General features: G+C 44.3%; 1 protein-coding gene and 1 long non-coding RNA gene across 2 annotated transcripts in view; one reads left to right on the top strand and one right to left on the bottom strand.

Annotated features, from left to right (window-relative positions):
• Positions 1–567: 567 nt before the first annotated feature.
• MRE11 (MRE11 homolog, double strand break repair nuclease) overlaps positions 568–12,686 on the bottom strand; it is a 325,789-nt gene continuing 313,670 nt past the window's right edge. Inside the window, exon 20 of the mRNA XM_040426325.1 lies at positions 568–3,700. Within this exon, the coding sequence (XP_040282259.1) occupies positions 3,647–3,700 (54 nt within the window). The 3' untranslated portion in view covers positions 568–3,646. The remainder of the gene's footprint in view (positions 3,701–12,686) is intronic.
• LOC120996429 lies at positions 4,900–8,492 on the top strand. Its single transcript, XR_005777776.1, has 3 exons — positions 4,900–6,652; positions 6,838–6,927; positions 8,224–8,492. It is a non-coding gene; the product is annotated as an uncharacterized LOC120996429 (long non-coding RNA).

Genomic DNA, 12,686 nt, shown 5'->3' with positions numbered 1-12,686 from the left:
CTTTGGGGCGTATGGTCGCTCGTTCCCGTACATAGACTTCCAAGAACGCGCGACAATGGGCGTTTGCTTGTTGTCGGCCGCGAATAGGAACGCCCGATAAAATCGCGCATACAGAGTGCTCCTACAGTACGCTCAGGTGTGAACCCAGCGTTAATGAGTATATTAGTCAGAAGTTGGACAGCAGCACACACTACAAGGGGAGAAGATTGTAACCTCGGCAGTGCTGATACAGAGTAGAGATACAATGAACTATGCTCCTTTTCACACATACACACAGAACAGACAGACATATGGTGAGTGGAGCGGCAGTCACCACAGTACCGGCAAGATAACTATAGTTGGCGTATTTGCCCTAGTAATGTACAACTTGTGAAAACATGGTCCTCCCACCATATCCAATGATAAAAACGGACTTACAATCACTTCTCCCTATGGCTATGAGAGTATAAGACTTTGTAAAATGCCCGATTGCCTACCAGCAGCTTCGCCTTCCACACCTTTGAAGGTTCATACATCCACGCATATGGATGAGGTTGAATAATAAATAAACCATAAAAAACTGACAAGAAAAAAAACAACAACTAATCTTTATTATGAAAAACATTTAACATTCCAGCAATTTTTGCAAACACCACCCCATCCCAGGGTTACATAATAATGAGCAGCAGGCCACCACATACCAAGAGACAAATTAAACCAGCAGAAGAAAATAAAATTGCACGTAATGACATTTCCATAGCCCTTTAAATCAGAATGAGTCATGTATCAAAGGTCTCTGCTAACAACCTCCATTATACTGAAGATTTCTCCGTGCAGAATTGCAGGCAATACATTGTGTGTTTACCTAGCGCTTATTCAGAAAATAATGGTTTACACGCTCGCGCCACTTTTGTAGAACATTTTCAGCAGACCATGCATTATTACTTTTATATTTATAATATACAGTAGATGTGAAGAACTGTCTATTCATGCCTGTTCAACTCATGGTAGGCTGCCTTTTTTTTTGCATAGATTAAAGAGAGGTTACTCTAACTACCGGGGACACAAAATGGCTGATTTCACTATGTACCCATAAAGGATGGGGGTAAAAGGGCACTAACTTTTGGGTTGGGTCAATTAGATGTGTCACATCCATAGAGGCTCAGGAGCTGGTCCTGGTACTTTTTTTTTGAGTTGCTACAGTACCTCTCCGATAGCATTAGTGGAAGTTACGATGAGTGATACAGTAGGTTTCCATAGCTCTTCTCCAGTCCATCGGGTGGTGCCGACACAAACGTGTTGGCATGTGTCACTGAATACCAGAGAATCCATGGCTGCATTACAACAATTGGATTACGACCATTTACACTCTTAAAGGAAAACTCGGCACAGTGTTTCTCAAAGATTTTTTTATACTTCTCTTACTGCACATGTATAGCCATCCTGATCTTTGAGAGCGCTAAGCTAATTTAATCCAGAATGGGGAACTGTGAGCTGTCATTGCTTGTATGTCAAGTCAGCCCCTGCCAAATGCACTGGGAAGAGATGCTTAGATATTGACTTCGGTATAGAGTCAATCAATGGAGTCCGTCGAGACCCCTGCAGCCAAACCAATGACCTCAGAAGAGAAATCGGATTTAATGTTAAATATTAAAAGGGATTCTTTCATTAAAGGGGCTGTTGATTTTGTGGTTACCCCAGTGGCCAATCTGATTGTGATTCCCTCCAATAATGTTCTTCACAGGTCACTACGGTATTTACAGGCATTTGCAATCATATGATCAAAAAAAAAACTTGCTAGGATATGCCATCAATGTCAGATATGAGTGGGTCCCAGATGTGAGAGCTGCACCTATCTCCAGAACGGGACCCACAAAGTGAACAGGGAGCAGCTGTATGTGTGGCCAACCTACTTTCACCGCTATGGGAGTTCTGAAAATAGCCAAACACTGGCTCGGCTATATCTGGCAGTCCAGTAGTGGAGAGTGGAGACGCGGTTGCTCTTGCGCCATGTGCTCTCCATTCACTGCTATGGGAATTATGAAAATACTACTACTGTCAAGTATCAGCTTCCTAGCTGCTGTCAGTCTACATCACCGTCAGTTATCAGTTTTAAAGCTGCTGAAAGTCTTGTCTCCTGCAACTACCAGTTCTCCAGCTGTTGTCAGTCTTGGTCATTGTCAATTACCAGTTCATCAACTGTTATTAGTCTTGGCTATTGTCAACTATCAGCTTCCTAAGTGTTGTCATTTTTGGTCACCTTCAAGTATCAGTTCATTTTTGTCATCAGTACTACAGCGATTAACAGTCACGGCTGTCAACTTTCAGTTCTGCATCTATTTCAGTATTGGTCATTGTCAACTACAGATCTACAGTTATATGCAGTCTTGGCAGTTGTTTTCAGATTTGTCTTTTGTTGTCATCCATCAGTTACAGCTGTTCTCAGCTTTGGCTGTTATCAACTATCAGTTCTCTGGGTGTTTTAAGTCTTGGTTGTTGTCAACTATCAGTTCTACAGCTGTTGTCAGTCGTGGTCATTGTCAATGAGCAGTTTTACGGCTATTTTTAGTCTTGGTTGTTGTCAACTATCAGTTCTACAGCTGTTGTCAGTCGTGGTCATTGTCAATGAGCAGTTGTATGGCTGTTTTTAGTCTAGGTTGTTGTCAACTATCAGTTCTACAGCTGTTGTCAGTCGTGGTCATTGTCAATGACCAGTTTTACGGCTGTTTTTAGTCTTGTTGTTGTCAACTATCAGTTCTACAGCTGTTGTCAGTCGTGGTCATTGTCAATGAGCAGTTGTATGGCTGTTTTTAGTCTTGGTTGTTGTCAACTATCAGTTCTACAGCTGTTGTCAGTCGTGGTCATTGTCAATGAGCAGTTGTATGGCTGTTTTTAGTCTAGGTTGTTGTCAACTATCAGTTCTACAGCTGTTGTCAGTCGTGGTCATTGTCAATGACCAGTTTTACGGCTGTTTTTAGTCTTGTTGTTGTCAACTATCAGTTCTACAGCTGTTGTCAGTCGTGGTCATTGTCAATGAGCAGTTGTATGGCTGTTTTTAGTCTAGGTTGTTGTCAACTATCAGTTCTACAGCTGTTGTCAGTCTTGGTCATTGTCAATGAGCAGTTCTATGGCTGTTTTCAATCTAGACAGCTAGCAGTTTTCAGCTCCTGTCAATCACACCCATTTATTAGTTCTGCAGCTATTCTGTCTATCCTTAGCAGCTTCTAAACATTCTCTATCTCCCGAAAATGGCAGCAGAATGGGACATGCTGAAAATGCAATTTGTACACAAGCTGTAGAGTAGCAGTTGTAGGTGCGGTTTAAAGTGTCATAAATATAAGGCACAGAAGGTGTCTTAACCTTTTCACAAAACATGAATTATCTAAAAATGTATATCTGAAAACCGATTATAGACTTTTCCATTAACAAATTAGTACGATAAAAGGAGACTTCACCAAGCCGCTAAGAGCAGAAGATGATTGGGACAAGTACAGACGTGAGATCAATACTTGTCAAAGCAACGTGCCTTCATAATCATAGTGCATATCGGAGTGAAAAGGGCAGACAACTGTTAATAAAATAGGAGACTGGATGGTTCTTTGATGCCTCTCGTTACTGCTAACGAAGTAGAAAAATGTGATGACAGCCTTAATAGGGCTAACAACATCTACCGCCGATTTCTTCTAGATGATGCAGTGCTCTTGAAAGGATCAAACTCATCCTGGAATAAAGAAGGGAAAAGATGTGTTATTCAAAGTTTTCAAGCTACAAGCTTGAAACTGCAAAATCATAAGTATATACCATGTTTGCAGAAGTGTAACTCGATGCTCCTGGGCCACAATGCAAAATCTGGGGCATTTTATCTGTCCAGTCCTGTATTACATCGGCAACCCATGTATTTGACTTGACACTGTGTAATGCTTATTTATTCCTGTGGTGGCGCTGCAGGGAAATTCAACACCTACCTCTAGGTTTCCCCACAGATTAGAACTGAATGCTAGGGATAGCAGCAGGTAGACACTTTGTCATCAGCTTGTCAAGTAAACCTTCTATCAAATGGGGACTATCAAAAAAAAACTTTAACCTGCTTAAAACACAGTCTACTGCAGTAAAGAGATGGCCTCTGCAGTGTTTCTGTCCAGCAGGGCAGGGACTGCAACCTTGGGCTGTGACCCCTGCTTTAAAGTCATGACCCATTACCAAAGTAATAGCTATATGGAATATGTTTCTCTAAGGTTGGTCCACATGTAGCTGTTTGTAGGAGTTTTTTGAGCCAAAGCAAGAAGTATATTGGAAGAAAGTAAAAAATGAAAAGGTAAGACCTATACTTCTATCTGCTGGATCCACCTCTGGATTTGTCTCAAAAAATGCCACAACCCCTATGTGTGAACCCACCCTTATAATGTATTTTTTTCAGGGATCCTTGACAAAGGAACCATTAGAATTGATGATCCCCTAACTTTTTGGTGAGCTTCTAAAGGAATTATTGACTACAAGAAATGCATGGCAGGAGAGCATGTTACCAAGATAAAAGATCTGACTGCCCAGACCCCCAGTGATCCTTGAGATGCCCATCTGTCGGGGGAGAGTTGGGAGCTCGCGATGCACATTAGACAGTTGTTCGACCCTGCTAAAAACTGCAGGTTCAGATTTTCTGTAGCATATATCTTACAAAAAACTTAAATCAACATTTCTTGAAAAAAATAAATTAAAAAAAAACAAACACCCCAACCTCAAAGAAAAGAAATAAAACATACACATATACTGTATATCTCACGCATATATACACATGGGAGTCTCCATTCACCCTCCTGAATCTTGACCACTGATATGTCAATTAATGTCCAGTCGCTCCCACACCCATCCCTGCCAATGTTGCAGTCATTTTCTGTTCATTTTCTGCCAATGATGTCCAATCTGCAGGCAACATGTTATAGAGCAGCAGGAACAGAGCAGACTCATATACAGTGTTGTCTAAAATTAATATTTTGTAATGTACAGAATATTATACCATCTCAGTAGGACAGCCTTCCCTGAATGATTATGTATACAGGAACAGCTGTCAGTCATTAACTAGCACCGCCCACTAGACTCTTAAAACATACCTGAGTTTTCAAAACAAAGTTTACATAATGGCTATGTTTCATTGTAATAACTGTGAAGGAGCAGATCTTTTTTTATGGGCTTCTTTAATGTCTTCCTCAACCATATAATTCCCTGTTTCACCTGCACAGCTAGAAGCATTTCTCTCACAAGCAGCGGGCGTCTCCCTTCTGTGCAATCTGCCAGTGCTGCCCTCACTTCCAAACTATATTTGTTTTTTTTCAAGGGAGCTCAGAAAGCTGATACGGAGGTAGAAATCACATTTACAAACACACAAGAGGTCCTCGGCCCTTCAGAAGCAGTACACAATATAAGCAGTTCTTCCACCAGGTTCAGGTTCTCAGCTAGGTCTGACAATCCCCCATTTTCTGTGAACTGTCTTTTGTGTCTCTGTTACTATAGACGGCTCTAGCATGACAACAGGCAGTGGACTGCCAGTTAGGTGGAAGTGAGACCCCTAATGGCTATGTTTTTTCAGGTGGATGAAGGCGGATTTTTTAAATAAAGTGATTTAGAAATGTCCTAATTAAACCATCCTCTATTAAATTAAATTGTGTGAAACAGCGACTCTTTAAGCCAAGAATGAGCGGAGATTTAAATGAATAAATGACAAGTTCTACTGAATATCTCCCCACAAAACTATATATCTGCTCAGTACCTCCTGCTCTATAACATGCTGGCTCAGATCAGTTACCAAGGTCAACATGACAGGTTCCCAGGCTGATGCTGGAACAATCTGTAAGACACATTTTTCTATTATTTTTGTACCTGCACCCAATATAGCCATCTCCACAAAGCGTTTATGACCACGCATTGCAACTTATAACCACACAAAGACATAAAGGCTTACATGATGCAGCCACTAACAGGTATGACACAATGATAGACTAACACTGGATTTAAATCTCCTTTGCTCTGGGTCACTGAAGCTGTAAATGACTTTAAACGTCAAGAAACTAAATTTATTGAGGCTGAAGGTCAGATTTGTATGATGCACCGACAACACACACACACACACACACACACACACACACAAACACACAGTAAAACCCACATGACATGAGTACACAGCCAGTTCTGCCTCCCTGTTACTCCCTGTAAATTATGTATAAACAAACAGTACTGCCTCCCTGTTACCCTCTGTAAGTGACATAGAAGTGCTCTCATTAAGAGAAAAATAAGAGTATTGCAGGTTTGATGCCTTTTAACGGCTAACAAAAATGAAAGTAATGATATTACATAGCAAGCTTTCGAGACATCACCAGTCTCTTCATCAGGCGTACGGTATCAGACTTTTTCCAATGATATAGGAGCACACAGTACAGCCTCCATGTTACCCCTGGTAAATGATGCACTTAAAGATGGTACTGCCTATCTGTTACTCCCTGTAAATATTGGCGGAACAGACAGTGTTGCCTCCTTGTAAATGATGTAGACACAGACAGTACTGCCTCCCTCTTACCCCATGTAAATGATGTAGGCACAGGTAGCACTGCCTCCCAATTACTCCCTGTACATGATGTAGGTACAGACAGTACTGCCTCCCTGTCTCTCCCTGTAAATGATGTAGGTACAGATAGTACTGCCTCCCTGTAAATGATGTAGGCACAGATAGCACTGCCACCCTGTAAGTGATGTAGGTACAGATAGAACTGTCCCCCAGTCTCTCCCTTTAAATGATGTAGGTACAGATAGTACTGTCTCCCTGTTAATGATGTAGGTACAGATAGTACTGCCTCCCTGTCAATGACGTAGGTACAGATACTACTGCCTCTCTGTCTCTCCGTGTAAATGATGTAGGTACAGATAGTACTACCTCCCTGTCTCTCCATGTAAATGATGTAGGTCAGGGGTGGGGAACATCTGGCCTGCGGGCCACATACAGCCCACGGGATCATTTCATGTGGCCCCCTGCCAGAGCATATAGTGAAAATGTTAATGACTGCTTCCATTATGGAACTGGTCATTAGCATACAGAAAGCACAGGAAGATGAGAACAGCACTGCACTGGCTCTACTCACCTTCCCTGGTCTTCTTCCAGGTCCCGCTCTGTGTCCTGACACATACAGTGTCAGGACATGGTACACGTAGAAGCGCACTATGACCTGACGCTGTGCGCTGTCAGGTCACAGTACAGTGCGGCGGGAAGAAGACCAGGAAGGGTAAGTGAATCTTCAAGTGGCAGTGCCGTCCAGAGCTAAAGAGGTAAGTTTATTTATTCATTTTTTTTAAAGTATGATCTGAGGTCGAATTGGATGCTGGGTTGGTCTGATAAGGGCTGATCTGAAGCTAATGAAGGGTGGGGAGGGTCTGATGGGGGTCTAATTTAAGGCTGGGGGTCTGATCCGAGGCTGGGGGTCTGATCTAAGGCTGGGCAGGGTCTGGTCTGAGGCTGGGGAGGGTCTGGTCTGAGGCTGGGAGGTCTGATGGGGGTCCAATTGAGGCTGTGCGGTCTGATCTGAGGCTGGGGGTATGATGGGGGATGATCTAAGACTAGGGAGGGTCTGATGGGGTTCTGATCTGAGGCTGGGAGGTCTGATGGGAGTCTGATCTGAGGCTGATGTAGGCTGGGGGGGTCTGATAGGAGGCTGATCTGAGGCTAATGGCGCAATGAGGTGTGATGTGAAACTGATGTAGGCTGAGGAGTCTGATGGGAGGCTGATGAAGCTGACAAAGAGACAAAGTCAGGGACAGTTGCAAAGGAAGAGGCAGGAAAAGTAAAGGCTGGGTGAACCCCTCTCTGGAAACCCTCCGGGATGAGCTTGGCTGCCATTAATGCCAAATAAAGAACTAAATACATAACATTCCGAACTTAAAAATGATACTGCTATGATTGGTCAAACTGGCACCTGTACTACATGTAATATATATAGTGCAGGCGCCATTTTATGCTGCAAAAATACAGTGTTCTACATTTTTATAAATTGAGACACAATTTATGTAACTTACCCCTCAATTATATGTTTTAACAAATATAGCAGTCTTCCTGTAAATGATGTACTGTAGGTACAGATAGTACTTCCTCCCTGTTTCTTCCTGTAAATGATGTAGGCACAGACAATACTGCCTCCCTATTGCTCCCTGTAAATAATGTAGACACAGACAGTACTACCTCCCTGTTACTCCCTGTAAATGATGTAGGTACAGATAGTACTGCCTCCCTGTCCCTGCCTGTAAATGATGTAGGCACAGAGAGTACTGTCTTCCTGTTCAGTAAGTTATGGCGCTGTAAACAATACCAACAAGCGGCTGTCAGGAGGGGAGAATGGCCAAGTATTGATAAGGTAAGTTATGTGTTACTTTTGGGTTTACTGATGGCCATGGGATCACTATAACATGGCAAATGACTATAACTGATAATACTGCCCCCTATACAACATCTTCACAGTACTGCTCCCTGTACATAAGAACTTAAGTACAAAAATACTGTAGTGTCCCACTAGGTAAATGTGGGCACTACACAAGGGTCAATTGGGCCACGTTGTTCTCCACCTCCTGTGGAACAGGGCCATTGTGTCTTATATGTCATCTTGATGCATAATGTCACTTTATTCATGTTATTTATGTGCATTTTCCCTGCTTTAAATGACTATCAGGCCTGTTAGGGTGTAATTCCTCCTCCAAGACAGTAGAGGGAGCTAGGGAACCCCTAATATAAATAGTCAGGTCCTGTTCAGGGGAGAGGTCTGTGTGTGTGGAGTCAGAAGCAAGAAGACACTTTAGCTAGGCAGCAGCTGAAGTGAGCTTCTGACATGCAGCTAGACAGCCCAGGCTTCTAGATGCTACCAGGGGAAGAGTTACCTCCTGAGAAACCTGCAGTTCCTACAAAGTACAGTACAGAGCAGAGCAGAAGTGTTTCCAGCCAGACAAGAGAGCTGAAGGGCAGAAGAGTCTATTTAATGCAAGGAGATATATACCTGAGGAAGTTTCTTTACCAAGGATAAAGCCACCAATAGGGCATACTGGCCTTGGGATCAAGACAGACAGGAGTTCTGAGGAATAGTGCACAGGATTTCTGAGGAAAAGGTGCAGCCTGATCTGTGAGTGTGTTTAACCCTCTGAGTATCTTGCAAGAACATTGTTGCCTGCCATTATTATAAAAGCCTGCTTGAAACTGCTTGTGTCATATGGAACTGAACCTAAAGAACTGTACAGTCGTGGCCAAAAGTTTTGAGAATGACATAAATATTGGGAATTGGAAAAGTTGCTGCTTAAGTTTTTATAATAGCAATTTGCATATACTCCAGAATGTTATGAAGAGTGATCAGATGAATTGCATAGTCCTTCTTTGCCATGAAACTTAACTAAATCCCCAAAAAAACTTTCCACTGCATTTCATTGCTGTCATTAAAGGACCTGCTGAGATCATTTCAGTAATCGTCTTGTTAACTCAGGTGAGAATGTTGACGAGCACAAGGCTGGAGATCATTATGTCAGGCTGATTGGGTTAAAATGGCAGACTTGACATGTTAAAAGGAGAGTGATGCTTGAAATCCTTGTTCTTCCATTGTTAACCATGGTGACCTGCAAAGAAACGCGTGCAGCCATCATTGCGTTGCATAAAAATGGCTTCACAGGCAAGGATATTGTGGCTACTAAGATTGCAGCTCAATCAACAATTTATAGGATCATCAAGAACTTCAAGGAAAGAGGTTCAATTCTTGTTAAGAAGGCTTCAGGGCGTCCAAGAAAGTCCAGCGAGCGCCAGGATCGTCTCCTAAAGAGGATTCAGCTGCAGGATCGGAGTACCACCAGTGCAGAGCTTGCTCAGGAATGGCAGCAGGTAGGTGTGAGCGCATCTGCACGCACAGTGAGGCGAAGACTTTTGGAAGATGGCCTGGTGTCAAGAAGGGCAGCAAAGAAGCCACTTCTCTCCAAAAAAAACATCAGGGACAGATTGATCTTCTGCAGAAAGTTTGGTGAATGGACTGCTGAGGACTGGGGCAAAGTCATATTCTCTGATGAAGCCTCTTTCCGATTGTTTGGGGCATCTGGAAAAAGGCTTGTCCGGAGAAGAAAAGGTGAGCGCTACCATCAGTCCTGTGTCATGCCAACAGTAAAGCATCCTGAGACCATTCATGTGTGGGGTTGCTTATCATCCATCACTCACAATTTTGCCCAAAAACACAGCCATGAATAAAGAATAGTACCAAAACACCCTCCAACAGCAACTTCTTCCAACAATCCAACAACAGTTTGGTGAAGAACAATACATTTTCCAGCACGATGGAGCACCGTGCCATAAGGCAAAAGTGATAACTAAGTGGCTCGGGGACCAAAACGTTGACATTTTGGGTCCATGGCCTGGAAACTCCCCAGATCTTAATACCATTGAGAACTTGTGGTCAATCCTCAAGAGGCGGGTGGACAAACAAAAACCCACTAATTCTGACAAACTCCAAGAAGTGATTATGAAAGAATGGGTTGCTATCCATCAGGAATTGGCCCAGAAGTTGATTGAGAGCATGCCCAGTCGAATTGCAGAGGTCCTGAAAAAGAAGGGCCTTTGAAACGTATGAAGTGCGTGTAATTATATTTCACTACATCACAGAAACAATTGAAACAAAGATCTAAAAGCAGTTTAGCAGCAAACTTTGTGAAAACTAATATTTGTGTCATTCTCAAAACTTTTGGCCACGACTGTATATAGTTAACTGTTCCAGTAAAGAAAGTTTTGGTTCACTGCAAACTGTGTTCCTCACTTATTACTGCTATCAATCGGTGTGCCACCGTTACCGGCACTGGCGTCACGAATCTTAAAGGGATCTTGCCACAGGCACATTAAACCTGCAACACCTAGGGCACCCCACCTACCACCGGCCTGGTCCCTATACACTGAGAGTGCCCCAGAAGACTTCTGTGCCAGCCTCTCCATCACTGCTGTACGCCTGCCCAGGGTCATCCTATAAACTGTGAGTAACCAAGAGCAACCCTCGTTTGCCTAGTAACCGTGACCTCACTATCGCAATACCCTGCAGGGCTGCGTACTGCATATTTTGGCGTCACGAACAGGATTGCGATCATTCCTACGCCATTGTGGAATATAAACTGTGTGCCAATATTGCCCATAAAGTGATAAAGCCCTATCCGTTTATTTGGAAAATTGCTGGGCCAAGAACTGTAAAAAATTGCGGTGTGAGAATTGTGTTTTTATGGACTGTTTGCCGCTTAGTAAGTCACCGCTTGAGGTCAGTGAATAGACAGCGTTTTGCTAAAAAATGGCCGCTTAAGCTGACGGACTGATTTATTGCTGCGCCATCTCTGCATTTTGTTGGCGGGAAAAATTGGCGCCTTCTGCTAAAAGTGCGGGAAAGACTGGATGTCCGCGCCACCGCCTTATCTTGAAATTTGCATGTCTGCCAGTATGGACTCCGCCTCCCACATGTTGGAGGACCTGGGGGTGGCCTCCCAGGGCAATGGGAGGTCTTGTCTGAAATAATAGGTGCCGCCCTGTCGCTCTCCAGAGAAGGATCGAGCATGCTGCAGAGTGAGGATCGCTCCGACTTATTAGCCTAACCTGTTGTTCCAATTATGGCGTCCACCTTGTTGGAAAAAGAAGAAGCGCCACCGGCCTACACTCCGGGACCGGAGAGACCCACCAGCCTGCCGTCAGGATCGCAGCCTGAGCCATACTTTGGCTCATGGAAAGACTTTGCTAGGCCCAGTATGCAGTGGTCTGCACTGATGGCGAAGGTACGGGAAGCGGTCATAAAAAAGACCACGCGCAAGAAAATTTATTTCGAAGAATTGGCCAAGACCATATACGATCGTCACGCTGAAACTCAACCACGCCTGGAAAGGAGAATGGGGGTAGTGGTGACCTTTGATAAGGAACGGGGCTTCGGCTTAATCAAAGACTATACTACCGGCAGAGACTTGTTTGTGAACCGGAGGTCTGTCAAGCGCAGCTACCTGCCGGATCACCTGCACAACCTCCGCGAAGGAGAGGAGGTGGAGTTTACCCCTGCCGAGGGCCTGCGAGGCCCCTACGCAACAGCCATAACCCGTCCCAAGCCGGGATCCAAAGATTGGGAGGAGCCCCAAGAATCTGCCAGTCCGGGACGCGAACCGGAGCGCCCGACAGAATCAGCGCACAATACCCTTCAGGAACGAGGCTCCTTCATTGGCCCAAATGTGTTTTGGCAGTTGACGGTATTGGAGAGGTGGGTGAGTCCGTACCCCTCACCTGAGCTGCCTCGCCGGGAGAAAACCTTGAAGGACATAGAGAACTTAGAAAAGTTCCATGCAGCACTAGATAACATACGGCGAGGGAAGAGTGCAGATGCGACGCCAGAACCTGCGGAGACCGTGCCAGAGAAGCCAGATCCCTTACCTGAACCTGCTGTTACTGTGACGGATTCCAGCAGCGACGCAGCATCCGAAAGTCTGGAGGAACAGATCGTGAGATTGGAACTTCACCTTCGTGGCCTGCGCCAACTTGCTGCATCCAGAGTGGTGACTCCGCCACCCGAGGAAGAGGATCTGCCAAAGGACTCAGATGCCCCTGAGCCAGAGGTCAGGGTTCCTGTCCCTGTCAGCTGGGTGCCCCCTGTAACTGTGCCCGCTGTCGCGGCACCGGAGAGACTTTCTTATTCAAGGTGTCG

Source organism: Bufo bufo, chromosome 3 (genome assembly GCF_905171765.1).
Source record: "Bufo bufo chromosome 3, aBufBuf1.1, whole genome shotgun sequence".
In the NCBI taxonomy this organism is placed as follows: Eukaryota; Metazoa; Chordata; class Amphibia; order Anura; family Bufonidae; genus Bufo; species Bufo bufo.
Note: the sequence above shows the minus strand (reverse complement) of the source record. Positions and strands in the feature narration are given on the sequence as shown.